Raw genomic sequence first — 19,601 nt, 5'->3', positions numbered from 1 at the left:
AGCGGTGCGGCACGCCCCTCCATGGCCAGATCCGCAGAAAGTCCCGTGTCAGGACTTTCCCGACGAAGCCTTCCTGTTGTAGATGACGGTCCTCAGATCTGGCACCCCACGAGGCTCAGACACCGAGTGCCACGCAGGATCCCTCACAGGTCGAGAGCGAGATGTGACGCTGCATTCCTGCACCTCCCCGTGAAAGCCCGTCGAGCAGCCCCATGTGAGCAGTGTGGGTGGACACCAGGGCAGCCATAGACCAGATAATGGCCCTAGCAGTCTCTTTAGAGGTTCTGAGAGCCAAGCTCTCGAAGCTCAACAAAATGGCTGCCCGGGGCACCTCCCACTCATGTTGGGGTCTTGAGGGAGGAAGGGATCGCAGAAGAGATAGCTCGCAAGCGCCTCTTCAACCCGCAGCATCGCTCCATACCCGTGCACTTTACGCCCCAAACGTGTGAATACAATGTTGAAAGGGGGCTGAAGGAGCTACTCCTTTGACCATGACACTTCAGTGTACCGATCTAGAAAGAACGGGAGATCCCGGCATGGAGGTTGGTTACTGCATTATATATATATATATATATATATATATATATATATATATATATATATATATATTTTTTTTTTTTTTACCTCTACGAGCCTAGCTTGCAAAGCACCCCCCCCTCCTCAGAGGAAGAGAGGCGGAGCTAATGCTTTTGTAGCAGGGGGAAGAATCCGCCGAAAGGCATGCTTCCGAGCCTGCAAACGAGTGCTGGACAAAGCAGGTAAGGTTGGAGGTCCATTTGCGAGCCCAGGAACTGCCGCTGTTGGCAGTTGACATGCAGCCGGCTCTCTCGAGAACCGACTAGCGCGCTCCACTCCCAGGTACATATATGTTTTTGATAAACAATCTGACAAACCATTTGACAGACAACACAACACACTGAGCGCATTCTGAACAACAGAAGCTGCCATTGCTTGTTTATACTCCTGGTCGTGACGTCACCTCATCGGTGATGGCCAGCATCCAATTTTTGACTGATTACACACATTATTTCAGAGCGTGAACACTCAGGCGCATTCCCCAAGTGTTTTAACGCAGCTCGAATTCCTGAAAAGGAACAGCTACTCTGGCATGAAGTGCTAAATTTGTGAATGCTGTCTATGACAGAAAGGTGTCAGGACATAAGGCACATTGCAGCCTACTGTTTATGGATCTGTGCAGCTGCAGCTACACTTGTCTACCAACAAAAACTCTAATTCCATTCACACTAACTGATACTGTTGGGCCTCTGTGAAATGGTCTTAAATCAGTTGTATAAATGAGATGAATGTAGGTCACTTTGAATAAGGACATATTCCAAATGCCAGAAATGTAAATGCAAAAAAAATGCAATTATGTAGGAGGTGGTAGCTTAGTGGTTAGGGCATTGATCAAGGACCTTAACTATCAAATGCTCAGTTGTAAGTTATTGCTTTTAAGGTGTTGGCATCTGGATTGGAAGGTCACAAGATTAAATCCCAGCACCAGAAAGCTGTCAATGCTGGGCCCTAAATGTAAAATTGCTGTTAAATAGCCTACATAGCAACAGTATTGCTTATTGGCAGTGGTATTATGCAAGTTGGGCCTACACAAGTGGTTTTGATGTTATGGCTGATTGGTGTGTATTCATTACCTGGCATACCAACTTTAAAGATTATACTAAAAACCTTCTGCAAATAGAAATAGTCTTATCCAGGTCTGGCAGCACTGATATAGGATTTCTGTTCTGAATATTACCCAGCACTAAGGCTTGCTCTCTCTCTATCAACTACACAAAAAAGAAACTTGAAACTAATGCCCTTCCCCCTGCCGCCCCCAAAACCATACACAGAGGCAAACTTCTTTCTGATTGAAGCTGCTCAGGTTTAAAAGTCACACCTCCTTTTTTGATCATGTGTAATTTTACCGTAGAGAATTTTCATTATAGCTGTATAAATACCAGGAATCTTTTCTGATCAACCAGACAAAACATCACAGCATACTTTCACCTAAACATTCTTAATATTTTACATCTGAAGAGGTTGATGGAGCCTGTCTTTACACTCTTGCATGTAGTATTGGCAATTATAAGTTTTTCCAGAGCAAATGGGACCACATGTAGCCTACAAGGAGAGCCTGCATACCCACAGATCTGGAAGGATGGTGATATCATTATTGGAGGGGCTTTTCCCTTCCATAGTATTTGGGAGGCAATTGACTTATCCTATGTGGTCATGCCACCACCAGTAAAGTGCATAAGGTAAGCAGCATAGGAAAGAGAAACAATTAGCACACATTTAGAATCGTACTTAAAAGTAATATGATTTAGTTTTGGTATGTTTTAAGTTTGCTTCTCTTACTTTCCTGCTCAGCCTTGATTTGAGAGCACTGCAGTTTTCCCAGACACTGATCTTTGCAGTAGAGGAGATAAACAACAGTTCTTCATTACTGCCAGATGTTTCTCTCGGATACAAGATCTATGATACTTGTGGTTTTGCAGCACAAGGGATTAGAATGGCAATGGCACTTGTTAACGGCAATGAAAACAATGAAAACAATGTTTCAAATGATCGTTGTACAAAACCAGCCCAGGTCCAAGCCATAATAGGTGAAACATACTCATCAGTGTCTATGGCAATTGCAAACAGTATTGGGCCTTTCAGTGTTCCTATAGTAAGTATTGTTTAGGTGGTTATTGATGCAAAATAATATGCACCCACTATTCTTAAAAATTGTATGTTATAATCAATAATGCCAGCAATGTGGTCCTTTTTTTATTTTCAGATCAGTCACTATGCCACCTGTGAATGTCTCAGTGACAAGAAGAAATATCCCTCATTTCTGCGCACTATCCCCAGTGATTATTACCAGAGCAGAGCTCTTGCAGAGATGGTTAAACACTTTGGCTGGACCTGGGTGGGAGCAATACGAAGAGATGATGATTATGGGAACAGTGGAATGGCTGCATTTACTGAAATTGCAGTACAGTTGGGAATCTGCTTAGAATATTCCCTTCCATATTTTCGAACATACTCAAAAGACAGAGTGTTGAGAATCATCGAACAGATCAAAATCTCCACTTCTCGTGTGATAGTCGGATTTCTCGACACCTGGGATTTAGAGAGTCTGCTGCATATATTTTTTGAGCATAACATAACTGGATATCAGTGGGTTGGCACAGAGGCCTGGATCTTTGACCCAGAGCTTGCTAATTTGGACAAGTACAATATACTGCAAGGAGCTATAGGACTCGCAATCCCTAAAGCAAAGGTGACGGGTCTGCAGGATTTCATTCTAGATGTAAAACCGTTGAAATCTGTAGGCAGTGCCATTTTTCCTGAATTCTGGAGGGCTTTGTTTGACTGTGAATATACAATGCAGAACAATTCGAAAGGTTTGCCAGTGTGCACAGGAGAAGAGCAGCTGTCTGAAGTGGAAAACACTTTCACTGACATGTCCCTAATGCCCATTTTTAGTAACGTGTATAAGGGAGTTTATGCCATTGCTCATACACTTCACAGCCTTCTTGGGTGCAAAAAAACATGTAATACAAAACAACAGCCCGATCCTCTCACAGTAGTATATATATATATATATATATATATATATATATATATATATATATATATATATATATATATATATATATAGTTAGTTAGTTAGTTCAGGGTAAATGTGTAAATTACATATTTATAAGTAATATGCATACATTTCTTCAGTTTCTAGAACACCTCAAAAAAGTATATTTCAAAACCAAAGAAGGGGAAGAAGTTTATTTTGATAAAAATGGTGACCCTCCTGCTAAATATGAGATAATAAACTGGCAAAGAAATGAACATGATCAACATGAATTTATTACTGTTGGACTTTATGACTCCAGTTTACCTAATGATCAATTACTAATAAATATGGCCTCTATAGTGTGGGCACAAAATACCAATCAGGTAAGTAAAGGAAGAATTAGTTTTCTTATCTTTTTTGTATTAATATTGAAATTTTGAAAGCTTCTATTTTTATTTCTGTTGTCTATACATTTTAGGCAAATTAATATTTTTCTAAATCATAGGTACCTATATCTATATGCAGTGAGAACTGCCCTCCGGGTACGAGGAAGGCTGTACAGAAAGGAAAGCCTATCTGTTGCTTTGACTGCATACCATGTGCCGAAGGAGAGATCAGCAATATGACAGGTACAAAAATAAAGAAAAGGAAATAACTGCAAAATATATTGGAATTACTTTTGTCAGTAGAGATTCTTCAAATGGTGTCTAGAAAGGTTTAGTGTACTTTTTGCTGATATTTTCCTTGTACATTTAATTGTTTTTTTATGGTTTATTTCCCTTCAATGTATCGGACAGATTCCATTGAATGTGAGCAATGCTCCCAAGATTACTGGTCAAATTCACAAAGAGTTGAATGTGTAAAGAAGGAAATTGAATATTTGTCCTATGAAGAAACTATGGGAATTTTGCTAACAGCTGTTTCTATTATTGGTGCATTTCTAACAATGGTAATATCAGTAATATTCTTTAGACATAAAAATACCCCAATAGTCAAAGCCAACAACTCTGAACTGAGCTTCCTGCTGCTCTTCTCACTGACTTTGTGTTTCCTTTGTTCACTTACTTTTATTGGTCAGCCCTCTGAGTGGTCCTGTATGCTGCGACACACAGCGTTCGGGATCACCTTCGTCCTCTGCATCTCCTGTGTTCTGGGGAAAACCATAGTTGTGTTAATGGCCTTCAGGGCTACACTTCCAGGAAGTAATATCATGAAATGGTTTGGTCCTTTACAACAGAGACTCAGTGTAGTTGTATTCACTTTAATACAAGTTCTTATTTGTATGCTTTGGTTAACAATATCCCCTCCTTTCCCTTTCAAAAATCTAATCAGCTACAAAGAAAAAATTATTCTAGAATGTAATTTGGGTTCACCTATAGGTTTTTGGGCCGTGCTGGGTTATATAGGATTTTTGGCTCTTTTATGTTTTATTTTGGCTTTTCTGGCACGAAACCTGCCTGATAACTTTAATGAAGCCAAATTCATCACATTCAGTATGCTTATATTCTGTGCAGTATGGATCACTTTTATTCCAGCTTATGTCAGCTCTCCTGGAAAGTTTACTGTTGCTGTAGAGATCTTTGCCATTTTGGCCTCAAGCTTTGGGTTATTGTTTTGCATATTTCTTCCAAAGTGTTATATAATTATACTTAAGCCAGAAAAAAACACTAAAAAGCAAATGATGGGTAAAGCACAAGTAAAGTGAGCTTATGTTTAACTTATTTAACGGATTTAATGGTAATCTTACACCATATGGCCTGTGAAATAATTTATCCTGCAGTTTTGCAGATCGGGCAACAATATCAGATACTCATTCCATTGCTATTGGTAATAATTTTCAAACAAACACTAAAGTTCTGTTGGAATGACAGTAACACAACTAATGCAAAGAATCCAATGTAATGTAATGCGATATAAAATGCCAATGATGACAATATGCAAAATGTCAGGCTTTGTATAAGAGTATAGGAAAGCATTAACAATGTTAAAGCACACCACTGTTTCAAAATATGTATTTAATGTGCAATTAGCCCTAAGTGTAACCAGAAATTATGTTCATTACAATTAATTTACTTATTTAATAAACCTTGTTATTAAAATAAAGCTAAAATTATGGTTTGTGTGAACTTTCTTGTAACTGTAGTTAGTGCTAAACAGATCTTTATATTGTTGCTGTTCGATGTCATAAACATGATTAGAAACAAATAAAATGCTTACTGCATTTTCTATATATTTATTGCAAAATTGAATTTGATAGATCTTAATTAATTAACTGAATAACATAAAGTGGGTATAAAGTGCTATACCAGGACTTGATTTAAGGACAGTAACATTTTATCTACGATAGCAATGTGCCTGATTCTTCACACCTGATTCTACTTTTTTGATCAATTTCTTATACATTTTACAGGGACCTCCTATTAGGCTCGAATGAAAGTCTTCTCCAGATGAAATGGAAGAATACGGTTTTATGAACATTTGAAAGAAATTGTTGTCTGTCATTCAGGGTGCCATCAATTTTCCCAAATGCACATTGAGTTAAAAGGTTCAAAGCTTTAATAATCCACTGCTATATTCTACAGTATTGCATGAGGGGCTTTTTTTTTTTATTTTTTTGTATTCCTACAATAAAGTGAATATTTCTTACATTAGCTTTACATTTGCAGGATTTGGCAAACACCCCCTCATCCCTCAGAACAAATTACAACGATCTCAATTATACAACTGTGCAATAGTTAAGCCTTGAACAAGTGTCCAACCGTGATAGCTTGGTGGTGCTGAAATTTAAATGCACGACTGCCTGCTTCAAAGCATAATTCCTTCACCACTGAACTACCATTTCTCATAGCTGTCCCTTAAGTAATAGCGCTCATTAACCTTTTCAGCAAGTTGTGCTAGAGTTTTTCTTGTGTTGCTCATAAAAGAGCCTTAGGCACACATGACCCAGTCACCAGTTCACAAGTTGTTCTTTATTGCACTTTTGGTAAGAACAAACTACTGCATACTGGGAAAACTTAGGAGGCACTGTGTGAACTTCATGGGGCTATCAGTGACCTGCAGAATGCCCAAGATTTCAAACATGCAAATCTTAAATCAGTGCTTCCTAAACTTCATTAGCATTCCGACTTTGCAACGAGAGGGAAAAACACACTGGATCTTGTTTGAGGTGCAGTACAATGTGGCGACAGAGAAGACCACCCCTCCTCCCAACGACCAGGCGCTCTGTCTAAAAACCACAGAAGTCTGCTAGACCAGACTACATTGCTAACAGAGTGCTCAAATGTGTGTTCAACATCTCCCTGAGTAGCGCCGTTGTTCCTATTTGCCTCAAGACAACAACCATCATTCCAGTGCCAAAGAAGTCTATAGTCTCCTGCCTCAAAACCAGTGGTGGAAGGTCAAGGCCAGCAAAGCCTTTTCTGCTGGCCTAAACACTATCACAAGCACTGTCCTACATTTACAACCTAAATTCTAATATTTGTTCCATAAAATTGCATTAATTTATTCCCAACAGTGTATTGTCTTCATTTTGTAGCGTTTCTCTTGGCTGCACTGCTTCCAGTACGTGTATGTGGATGTTAGATTTTTTGTCCAGTCAGATTTCAGCCTCTATGCGCTGTTATGTCAATCTAATCTGCCCAGGGCTTCTACGGCTATAGTGCTGGCCTTTTTACCTTAGAGAATATTAGCAATGGGTCTGAACTTCCTGACTTTGAGATCCCCAGCACCACCGCACTGAGAACTGTGGCCCCTCAGGGCTGTGTGCTCAGCCCACTGCTGTTCACTCTGACTCATGACTGTGTAGCAATGCACAGCTTGATTCAGATCATTAATTTTGCAGATGAGCATGATAGGTCTCATCAGCAAGAACGACAAGTCAGCATAAAGACAGGAGGTGCAACAGTCAATAACCTGGTGTAGAATCAACAACCCGTCTCTGAACATTGACAAAACTAAAGAGATGGTTGTTGACTTTAGGAGAGCATACTGATGCTGATCACTGCAGACCAGGAACAGCCCACAAGAGCTGCAGTTTTGGAGATTCTCTGACCCAGTCGTCTAGACATCACAATTTGGCCCTTGTCAAACTAACTTAAATCCTTATGCTCGCCCATTTTTCCAAAATGTTCACTTGCTGCCCAATATATCCCATCCACTAACAGGTGCCATGATGACCTGATAATCAGTGTTATTCACTTCACTGGTCATAATGTTATGCCTGATCAGTGTATGTGGCGTCTTATGTGCACAAAACACGCCCCTTAATCACAGCTACAATTTCATGTCTAAATTTACATTTGTAAATTCCTGTCCATAAACAGGCACTGATCTCATCCACACTATTATTACTGTTGTTAATGATTAGTACTGTCTTAACTTACAAAACAGAAGGTTTGTTTTAGAGCCAGTTTAGTGCCAAAGCTTTCTGTTACCGGAATCAGACAGAAACCATATTGAGGTGGTGGTAATATATTTTTGGTTGTCCTTTATTGCATACTGATATGATTTTAAAATTGAAAATTGCATCATGTGATTCACACAGAACGGCAACTCTAGGCCCAAATCTTATGGACATGAAAATGAGGTAGAGCATCCAAAAGTTGTTGTAATTATCAGAATATCTGATCATATTTAAATTCCAGAATAATGTAAAACAATAAAATGTGTGCATCCTAGTAAGCAGTTAAAATTTATGTTTTCTATTTGTAAAGACTGCACCCAAGGGTCTAATCATTTTGGGAGTCACGCAGTTCTATAAAAGCCCAAACACTGGCCATAGTGTTTAAGCAGAGATGAGAATGAGGTTCCTGCACACATGGCTTTTATTCACTCAGGTCAGAGCAGCTGATCCACCTTGTAGCTTACTAGGCTTAGACAATTCTCCTCAACTCAGCAAAGATGGGGATGTACTAATTGGTGGTATATTTTCCTTCCATGACAAATGGGACCAGACAACACACGTCTTTACATCTGGGCCTCGGCAACCAAAATGCATAAGGTGAGGAGACGGTGGGAGTGGAAGTAGAACTCTAACATTGAGATTCAATTCATATTTAAACACAATGAATTCCTTAAATGTTTTCATTATTAACATTAAAACTGATGCAAACATGTTGCTGCATTACAGCTTATGGAAAGCTTATATTTGGTTTCTTGGTCCTGTAGTTTGAGCCTCCGTGAATTTCAGAATGCACAAACAATGGTATTTGCCATTGAGGAAATCAACAACAGAACCGATATTCTTCCTGGATTCAAATTGGGTTATAAAATCTATGATTCCTGTGGGTCAATAGAAATGACAACAAGAGCATCATTGTCCTTAGTTAACGGTAATGGAGAAAATACATCAATGTCGTGCTCCAAACCTGACACGGTTCAAGCAATCATAGGACAAACATCCTCTAGCCCCTCTATTGCCATTTCTGCTACTGTGGGACCTTTGCACATACCTGTGGTAAGACCTTGCTTTTTTGAAATTCAAATGTAATTTTTTTTTATAATTATTAAATTCTAATAAAAAGGATAAGCACAAAGTAAAGTATGATAAGCTTTTTAATTCTGTTTTCAGGTCAGTCACTTTGCAACATGTGCATGCCTAAGTGACAAAAAGAAATATCCCTCTTTCTTCAGAACTGTTTCCAGTGATTATTACCAGAGCAGAGCTTTGGCTAAGTTAGTCAGGCATTTTGGCTGGACCTGGGTAGGAGCCCTATGCAGTGATAATGACTATGGGAACAATGGCATGAATGAATTCATCATTGCAGCCAAGGAAGAGGGAATCTGTGTTGAGTATTCAAAGGCATTCTTTAGGACAGACCCCCGAGAAAAAGTTCTGAAAGTAGTTGAGATAATAAAGGCTGCAACCTCCAAAGTTATTGTAGCATTTGTGTCATATTCTGATGTTGGAGTACTTTTCAAGGAAATGGCCTTACAGAACTTGACTGGGTTTCAGTGGATTGGAAGTGAGTCCTGGATCTCTGATAGAAACACAGCCAATGTTCAGTGGCAACATATTCTTAAAGGATCCATGGGTTTTGCTATCCCAAAAGCTCAAATCAATGGCCTACATGAATTTTTGACCAAACTTAATCCAGCTTCTGGTGTAGATGCTTATACCAAATTGTGGGAAACAATATTTGATTGTAAGTTTTCCACACAAGGCAATGTGCAAGAGATTACACAAATGTGCAAGGGCAATGAAAGTCTTGATCAGATCCAAAACCTTTACACAGATGTTTCAGAGTTACGACTTGCAAATAATGTTTACAAGGCTGTTTATGCTGTGGCTTATGCCCTGCATAACAGATTTGGCTGTTCAACAATGGACAGTGAAAAAGGTTCAAATTTGAAAGAGAATTCTGTTGTATGTGCAAACATAACAGATATTAAACCATGGCAGGTAAGAGTAACAATATATCCTGTTACAAAAATAAATTATATTTGTTACTGAAGAGTTCGGAATGGTTTATTTAGGTTGTCAGTGAGTTGAAGAAACTCCGTTTTACCACTACAAATGGTGAGGATGTATATTTTGATGAGAATGGAGACCCTGCAGCAAGGTATGAACTGCTGAATTGGCAACAAGGAGCAGATGGTAAAATAGTGTTTGTTAAAGTGGGTTTCTACGATGCCTCTCTGCAAAGAGATCTTCAGCTGTCTTTTAACAATATCAGTATAACATGGGCCCACAACAAACCACAGGTAAATTACAATATTTTGCAATAAAATATAATAAGTCCAAAAATATATTTCAGCAAAATAAAAAAATAAAAAATGTTATACAATGGTTTTCAGGTGCCAGTCTCTGTGTGTAGTCCAAGTTGCCCCCCAGGCACCAGGAAGGCTGTGCAGAAAGGAAGGCCAATCTGCTGCTTTGACTGTATACCATGTGCAGAGGGGGAAATCAGTAATATAACAGGTAAAATGCATAGTGTTTTGCTACAATAGTTGACAAAAATATACTACTAAATACTATTTATTTTTCTTATTCTTCAGATTCTATAACTTGCTTCATGTGTCCACCTGAATTGTGGTCTAATGAAAAGAAAGATACCTGTGTTTTAAAATTAGTGGAGTTCCTGTCATTTGAGGAAATAATGGGAATCATTCTTGCAACATTTTCTTTGTTAGGAGTTTTGGTCACCACCTGTGTTGCTGTAATTTTCTTTAGATACAAGGACACACCAATTGTTAGAGCAAATAATTCTGAGCTGAGCTTCCTGCTGCTCTTCTCACTGACCCTGTGTTTCCTCTGTTCACTTACATTCATTGGTCAGCCCTCTGAGTGGTCCTGTATGCTGCGTCACACAGCATTTGGGATCACCTTCGTCCTCTGTATCTCCTGTGTTCTGGGGAAAACAGTAGTCGTGTTAATGGCCTTCAGAGCTACACTTCCAGGTAGCAATGTCATGAAATGGTTTGGGCCTCTACAGCAGAGACTCAGTGTAGTTGTCTTCACTCTTGTACAGGTCCTGATTTGTATACTTTGGTTAACAATTTCTCCTCCTTTCCCTACAAAAATATGAAGTATTACAAGGAAAAGATCATATTAGAGTGTAATGTAGGTTCAGCTATAGGTTTCTGGGCTGTGCTGGGTTATATAGGACTTCTGGCTCTTTTGTGTTTTATTTTGGCTTTTCTGGCCCGGAAGCTACCTGACAATTTCAATGAAGCCAAATTCATCACATTCAGCATGCTGATATTCTGTGCAGTGTGGATCACCTTTATTCCAGCTTATGTCAGCTCTCCTGGAAAATTCACTGTAGCTGTGGAGATCTTTGCCATTTTATCATCAAGCTTTGGTTTACTATTTTGCATATTTGTTCCAAAGTGTTATATTATTATATTAAAGCCAGAGAAAAACACTAAAAAGCAAATGATGGGTAAAGCAGCTACTCAGTAATTTACCTATTTAGCTATTCTACTGTAGTTTATATATAAAACCAAGATGCATACACAGGTTTCATTGCAGATTGTTTAATGAATTAAAGATTTGTCACAATAAAATGTCCTGCTGTTCATATAATAACTTTGTATCTGTGACTAATTTGGCAACTGGCCCTGGTACATTGTTTATGTATTATAACATACTGCAAATGTACTGTATGTACCCATTTCATTTCAACCAAACAACTGAGTAAATTAGATGTCTTCAAGACATGAATAGGAACTATAAGCAGCAAAACTTAGCAACAAATTAACAGCATAGCCATATTTATTTTAGCAGTCCATACTTAGGAAGGTATTGGAAGTGAAAAATATTGAGCATTCCACTACGAATATGACAATGGCCCTTAAACTTCATAAAGAAATTGGATGAAAAGTTAGAAATAGAGAATTACAGAACTGCTGTGGCTCATGCATTTCTCATGTTCTTTAGAGAAATTCTAAGAAAGGGTTTGAATACACACTGCGTAATAGAGCAATGTAAATTATAGCAAAATATGTCTTTGGTGATTTGTTTTATTTCAGGTTTATAGGACTTGTTTTTTCAAACACCTTCTTGCTTGTAAAAATACAATAGTAATGTCAAATCTTTTAGTATGCATTCATGCAACATGCAATCCTTTATTACATCTCTTATTTCCAAACCTAATTAAAGAAATAAAGCTATCAAAATGCATTTCATTGACAACAGTTGCTTTTTTTTTGTTTCCTTGTTTGTTAAGTGGTGATTGTACAGCTCGATTCAAACTGTTACATTTGTGAAAGGCCATAAAAAGGTCACTTGTCATCTGTTACTATAATGAAAAATTCCCTAAGGAATAAAGGTTTATTAAAAAGTCACTTGGGCACATGGCTGACAAAAGATATATTTTAAATTCAATCTAACTTCCCAAGCGAGGATTTTAAAGCACAGGTGACATCATTTCACAAACCGGCACAATAAACATGTAAAAACATGTCACATTACAGTTTATAATTGTTATTGCAGGAACAGCATTCCCTTGTGTGTGGCAGGTGTTAGTGTCTGTGTGCTCTGAAAGCTGTCCCTCAGGTACCACAAAAGCTGTTGGTAAAAAAAAGACTGATGCTCTTATGACTGCATACTAGTCCACCCGGGGTCAATTACTGACAAAACAAGTGCATTTTCCTTCTGGCCATACATGGTACAACCAACTGGCGAATGATATAGTTCAAATCAAATAAATAATTACAAATCTTTTTTTTAACATCTGTTTTTTTTTTTTTAACATTGACCCCATATAGACTGCCATCTCAGGCGATTCAATTAAAGTGGACTGATAGATGGATAGTCATTTACACATGTTGGAACATCAGTGTAAATCCACAACGACCAACCTGACTCACTCGCTCAGGCCATGCATCTGGCAGAGGACCTCCTGCCTCACTTGTGTCAACTTGGACACGATTGCCCTCCTGTACACATCCAGAACTCCTCCCTCCACTACCACCTTTACAGGAGCCTGAAATGGTCAGTGCATGTGGGTCCACCCAAACACTGCTCTACCCTGACTTATTTATTTTTTCAGGCTCAACCGGTTTGCCAGAGTCACATTAAGTTGAAACTGAGCCTGGCCAGGTCTGTGGAGAACCAGGCCATTTCTGAACAAAGGATAGATGCATGTTAGTTGCTCCAGATCTCTGTGGCCTCATGACTTTCCTGCAATCTGAACGCAAAATACAGAGTGCAGGGTCATAGTCAAGGAAGTATATGTTAGGCCTTGATGTGTTTGTGCAGTTGCAGATCTAGATTCAAACTTGATTCTAGATGAGCTTTTATTTGCCAAAAAAACACTATACTCATTGTGGCAGCATCATGCTATAAGACTTCACTTCCATAACTAGGAGTCAGGATAGAAGGGTTTATGAATAGCTCTTAATACCAATTTATTGTGCCACAAAATATTCAGACCTCTGTAAGACAATTAATGATGAAGCAAAACTTCATCTTCTAGCATTATATCAACCAAAACTCAAGTCCAAGTCAACAAAAGAAATGGTTTAAAAAAATTGACAAACAAATAAGCCATTCAAAGCTTAGATCTAGATTCTATAAAAGCCTGTAGAGTCTTAGGTCACCTAGTCTAAATTGTATAAATTTGGACTGTTAAGGTCAACAGCTTCTAGAAAACCATGGCTGACTTAAACAACCCCTTACTAACAAATGGAATGTGTGAAGAAGAGCATTGCATTGTACCATATTGTGTATTTAACAAATAAAGGTTTCTCCTTTTTCTAAAAACTTCAGGTTGCATTTCTTTTAGTAATTCATGGTAGATTTTGAGATATGTTTTGGATTATTGTGTTTTTGTAGAAACAAGCTTGTTTTCAGCTTTAGTTTCTTAACTAGCATGTAGTGTTTTCAAAGATTGCTTCCCAGTCTGTAAAGGCCTCCAAAACACCATTGATTTCACAAAGAATTACTCATCCTGGAATATATGTTATATATTAATATTTAACATGTAATATTAAAACACCCTAATCCAGAGCAACGTACAGCTGAGCAGTTACAGGTTCATGGTTTTGCTCAAAGGCCCAGCACTGTCAGCTTGGTGGTGCTGGGATTTGAACTTGTTAACCTCTGGTCCAGAGACAGATTACTACAGCAGTCCATAGGTCACTTAATGGGCTGCCTAGTAAATGATATGTGAGACCTTCATTACCAGCCTCTTAAAAAACATGTGTAACCAGGTGGATAGGATCTGCATGTATATAAAGTAAATCAGCATTAAAAAAGAACAGTATTTTCAGAATATTTATTCACTGAACACTTTCTTTGGAACACTATCTGAATTTTAAGTAGATCCTTTTGCTTTCAGTACAGACCAGTTCCTTGCATGTATTCCACAAAATGTCTAAAATAAAATCATCATATTGAACCATATTTACATGATTACATCATGCAAATTCGGCAGGTTTTTAAGATGCTCTTTAAAGATCCCGTAAATGGTCACTGAACTCGCTCTCATTTTCATGAGATCAGGTTGAAACAACTTTTGCTTTGTTGATATGGTGCATTATCATGCCAATGCAATGGGGCAATGTTGGCCAGGAAGGGATGCACAATGTCAGCAACAATACTCAATTATTCTTTTCCATCATTGCTGCAATGCAACAATGGTGCAGGATCTCATCGAGATGAGACTGTTACAGTACCAGGCAGGAAACAGGCAGTGTCTTCCATAATGCACGTTTATTTTGGTTGTTTTATTCAAGTACATTCTATAAACAGTGATCAACAGTTAGAGAAATATTGATACCAGCCTGTCTAACACTAGAAATCATGTTATAGTCAAAATCACACATCTTGTTTCCAATGTGTACTATCAGCATTAACCAACAAAATCCTGTGTATACCTGCAGGATATTCAGCAAAGCACTTTTGGCTAGTTGGTGCAGAGTTTTTGTGAGGAAAGAGTTACACAAGTAAATACTACAAGTATATGTTAATAGATTTGCATCACAGTCGAAGACAAAACAAATATTTGCCTTATAGTAAACATGGTAAAATAATGAGGTAATGCGCTTGTTAAGCCAACACCCAAGTCGATTTGTGAGTGGAAGAGTTATATAAAAGCCCAAACATTGGTGATGAGATTTAGGGTGGGATAAGATAAGAATGAGGTTCCTGCACACATGGTTTTTATTCACTCAGGTGAGAGCAGCTGATCCTCCTTGCAACCGACTAGGGCTGAATAATCCTCCTCAGCTCAGTGAAGACGGAGATGTTATGATTGGCGGTATCTTTTCATTCCACGTCAAAGTTGACCAGACTGTACAATTATTTACAACTGGGCCTCAGCAACCAAAATGTATAAGGTGAGGCACATAAGATGAGTTTAAGTTAGTTTAAAATCTGTTCGGTCAATTCGTATCAATATTATTTCAGAATTTGATCAAATAATATTTCAAAGTATTTCATGAAATGTATTACTGCTTTGGTGCTCATTTAAAAGACATGAGTGTTTGTTTTCTCGTTCTTCTAGTTTAAGTCTTCGTGAATTTCAGAATGCACAAACAATGGTATTTGCCATTGAGGAAATCAACAACAGAACCGATATTCTTCCTGGAGTCAAATTGGGATATAAAATCTATGATTCATGTTCATCAATAGAAATGACCACAAGAGCCACTTTGTCCTTAGTTAATGGAAATGAAGGAAATAAATCTATTATCACTTGCTCCATACCTGATACAGTTCAGGCAATCATAGGACAAACATCATCGAGCTCTGCTATTGCCATTGCTGCTACTGTGGGACCTTTAAATATACCAGTGGTAAGACCTTTTTTTGTGTGTGTAAAATGGTTAAAAAACCTCTTATGCTTCCACCTTTAATGGTGAATTATAAATATGTCTAATACTAAAAGTATAATACAGAATAAATATTTGTATTACAGGTCAGTCACTTTGCAACATGTGCATGTCTAAGTGACAGGAGGAAATATCCGTCTTTCTTCAGGACTGTTCCCAATGATTACTACCAGAGCAGAGCTTTGGCTAAGTTGGTTCAGTATTTTGGTTGGACATGGGTGGGAGCCCTATGCAGTGATAATGACTATGGGAACAATGGCATAAATGAATTCATCATTGCAGCCAAGGAAGAGGGAATCTGTGTTGAGTACACCAAAGCATTCTTTAGGACGGACCCCCGAGAAAAGATTCTGAAAGTAGTTGAGGTTATAAAATCATCAACCTCCAAAGTTATTGTAGCATTTGTGGCATATTCTGACATCGGAGTTCTTTTAAAGGAAATGGCCTTACAAAACATGACGGGATTTCAGTGGATTGGAAGTGAGTCCTGGATTTCTGATTTAAACCCAGCCAATGTTCAATGGCAGCATATTATAAAAGGATCTTTGGGTTTTGCTATTCCAAAAGCTCAAATAAATGGCCTACATGAATTTCTGACCAAACTTAATCCAACATCTGGTGTAGCAATTTACAAAGAGTTGTGGGAAACATTATTTGAATGCAACTTTCCCCTAAAAAACAATACTAATGTAAAACAAATTTGCAAAGGCAATGAAAGTCTTGCTCAAGTTCAAAACCTTTATACAGATGTTTCAGAGTTACGACTTGCAAATAATGTTTACAAGGCTGTTTATGCTGTGGCTTATTCCCTGCATAATAGATACGGTTGTTCAAAGTTGGGCGGTGGACCACAAAATCTAAGTGCATGTAAAAACATAACAGATGTAAAACCCTGGCAGGTAAGTGTATCAGAACAGTCTGGTTAAATGTATGTACTTATATTTGCTAGTGATTATTGTCCAATGATTTTCTCAGGTACTCAATGAGTTGAAAAGGATACATTTCATTACTACAAATGGAGAGGATGTGTACTTTGATGAGAATGGAGACCCAGCAGCGAGGTATGAAATGTTGAACTGGCAACAAGACAAAGATGGTAAAACAATATTTGTTAAAGTCGGCTTTTATGATGGTTCGTTGCAAAAACACCGTCAGCTGTCTTTTAACAACATCAGTATATCCTGGGCCCATAATAAACCACAGGTAAATGGTTTCATCTAAATAAACAGACAATATGTACCATAAATATTTTAGAATGTTATGAAAGCACATACACAATAAAAATGTTTTTTAGGTGCCAGTCTCTGTGTGTAGTCCAAGTTGCCCCCCAGGCACCAGGAAAGCTGTGCAGAAAGGAAGGCCAATCTGCTGCTTTGACTGTATACCATGTGCGGAGGGGGAAATCAGTAATATAACAGGTATAAAGAAAAATTATTTGCTTTTATTTTTATGTATCATCTTATAAACAATCCAGTCGCAAGCATGGCAATCGCTGATTTAATTCTTTTTCTTTCTTTAGATTCTATTACTTGCATCAGTTGCCCACCTGAACTGTGGTCTAATGACAAGAAAACTGCCTGTGTGTTAAAGCTGGTGGAATTCCTGTCATTTGAGGAAATAATGGGAATCATCCTTGTATCGTTTTCTTTGTTAGGAGTTTCTTTCACCATCTTCATTGCTGTAATTTTTTTTAAACACAAGGACACACCAATTGTTAGAGCAAATAATTCTGAACTGAGCTTCTTGCTCCTGTTCTCTCTGACTTTATGTTTCCTCTGTTCAATAACATTCATTGCTCAGCCCTCTGAGTGGTCCTGTATGCTGCGCCACACAGCTTTTGGGATCACCTTTGTACTCTGTATCTCCTGTGTTCTGGGGAAAACAGTAGTCGTGTTAATGGCCTTCAGAGCTACACTTCCAGGTAGTAATGTTATGAAATGGTTTGGGCCTCTACAGCAGAGACTCAGTGTAGTTGCCTTCACTCTTGTACAGGTCATCATTTGTATACTTTGGTTAACAATATCTCCTCCTTTCCTACATGAATATGAACTACTACAAGGAAAAGATCATATTAGAGTGTAATGTAGGTTCAGCTATAGGTTTCTGGGCTGTGCTGGGTTATATAGGACTTCTGGCTCTTTTATGTTTTATTTTGGCTTTTCTGGCCCGGAAGCTACCTGACAATTTCAATGAAGCCAAATTCATCACTTTTAGCATGCTGATATTCTGTGCAGTTTGGATCACCTTTATTCCAGCTTATGTCAGCTCTCCTGGAAAATTCACTGTAGCTGTGGAGATTTTTGCCATTTTGGCTTCAAGCTTTGGTTTACTTTTCTGCATATTTGTCCCAAAGTGTTATATAATTATACTGAAGCCAGAGAAAAACACTAAAAAGCAGATGATGGGTAAAGCACCTGCTAAATGATTTAAATTCAAACTTCAAAAATAAACTGTAACTTTCATGCATTCATTGTTACATAACCTTTGAAGCAAAATCGTATTTTTCTTTTAGTTATGTTTGTCTACATCTTACACATAGAAAATTTCAATAGTTAAATATTGTATTGTAATCATTACACTAAATAAAATTTGCTGTACCTCTGTAAAACTTTAAAATTTGTAATACAAATACTGGCTGATTGTAATGTATATTTTACCTATTATCCAGTTTTTCTGTAATCTGTTTAAATTTTAAATTAACCTAAATGTACTTACACTATGAAATTATTATTATGCCACATTGATAATTTCAATATAAAGTATAAAGTACACTTTAACAAGTGTTCTATTCATCTGTGTATACATAACTTTTTTTTTAGAACAATTCTCAAGCAAATAAATAAATAGATTTGCCACATATATCATGGAAATACATAGTAAGAGAACTAAATAATAAACAAAATAATGGATGCTTTCAATTGAATCAGTGTTCATGGCTCTTGTGTCACACAGAAAATAGCATCAGACAGCAGGTTACAGGCCTGTAGTGAACTGGCACTGATAAATCTGTGAAGGCCCATAAAAAGCTCATCTGCTAATATGATGCAAACTACCCAAAAGGCAAGTTTTATAATAAGGTCATTTTGGGTTTAAATAAAAAAACGTGATTTTGTGTCAGATATGAGTTCCCGATTAAGTGTTTAACACTCAGGTGACAGATAATTTCACAACAAACAAAAAACATATGAAAACATGTCACATTACACTTTATTATTGTTATTGCAGAAATCATTTTCCCTCATGTGTGGCAGGTGCAAGTGTGTGCTGCAAGAGCCATCCCCCAGGTACTAGGGAAGTTGTTCCGAAAGAAGACTGGCTGCTATTCTGAGTGCACTCCAGGCCCACTAGGAGCAATTACCAGCAAAACAAGTAATGTTTTCCTACTTGCCCCTTTGGTACTTTTAATCAACCAAAAGAAGTTTACGGAGCAAATAAAATGCATACACATTGTCTTCCTATTGAGACATAATTAAATATGTTGTTCATTTTGATGTTCTTATGGGGCTCCCCAGTTAAGTTAACAGTTAAGGGAACTGTAGATGTTTCTCTTTGTCCTCATGTCTTCTTTGCATTTGAGGATTGGCCACTCACATTGCACATTGTTCAAGGTCAACTTTGGCACAATTTATTCAGACCTTCTTTTAGTTGCATCAAATCACAAGTAGACAGATAAGTAGTTGTCCACACTTGGTACTGTGTCGAGTGTTTTCACATGATGAATGATGGTGACACCCCATTAGAGCAAAAACACATACTCTGTTAAACA

General features: G+C 37.9%; 3 protein-coding genes across 3 annotated transcripts; all 3 read left to right on the top strand.

Annotated features, from left to right (window-relative positions):
- Positions 1 to 2,040: 2,040 nt before the first annotated feature.
- LOC124395833 (extracellular calcium-sensing receptor-like) lies at positions 2,041 to 5,261 on the top strand. Its single transcript, XM_046864703.1, has 6 exons — positions 2,041 to 2,255; positions 2,368 to 2,668; positions 2,780 to 3,571; positions 3,715 to 3,939; positions 4,062 to 4,185; positions 4,354 to 5,261. The coding sequence occupies exons 1-6, from the start codon at positions 2,041 to 2,043 to the stop codon at positions 5,259 to 5,261; spliced, it is 2,565 nt and encodes an 854-aa protein (XP_046720659.1).
- Positions 5,262 to 8,741: 3,480 nt separating this feature from the next.
- On the top strand, positions 8,742 to 11,459 carry LOC124395781 (extracellular calcium-sensing receptor-like). The gene is given in 6 exon segments (XM_046864614.1): positions 8,742 to 9,011; positions 9,126 to 9,956; positions 10,031 to 10,258; positions 10,352 to 10,475; positions 10,553 to 11,062; positions 11,065 to 11,459. Coding segments are annotated over 6 exon segments (2,343 nt in total). The 5' UTR covers positions 8,742 to 8,756.
- Positions 11,460 to 15,637: 4,178 nt separating this feature from the next.
- On the top strand, positions 15,638 to 18,260 carry LOC124395900 (extracellular calcium-sensing receptor-like). Its single transcript, XM_046864786.1, is given in 5 exon segments — positions 15,638 to 15,799; positions 16,811 to 17,038; positions 17,130 to 17,253; positions 17,355 to 17,868; positions 17,870 to 18,260. Coding segments are annotated over 5 exon segments (1,419 nt in total).
- The last annotated feature ends 1,341 nt before the right edge of the window (positions 18,261 to 19,601 follow it).

The sequence above is a fragment of the Silurus meridionalis genome, chromosome 13, assembly GCF_014805685.1.
Source record: "Silurus meridionalis isolate SWU-2019-XX chromosome 13, ASM1480568v1, whole genome shotgun sequence".
Taxonomy (NCBI): domain Eukaryota; kingdom Metazoa; phylum Chordata; class Actinopteri; order Siluriformes; family Siluridae; genus Silurus; species Silurus meridionalis.
Note: the sequence above shows the minus strand (reverse complement) of the source record. Positions and strands in the feature narration are given on the sequence as shown.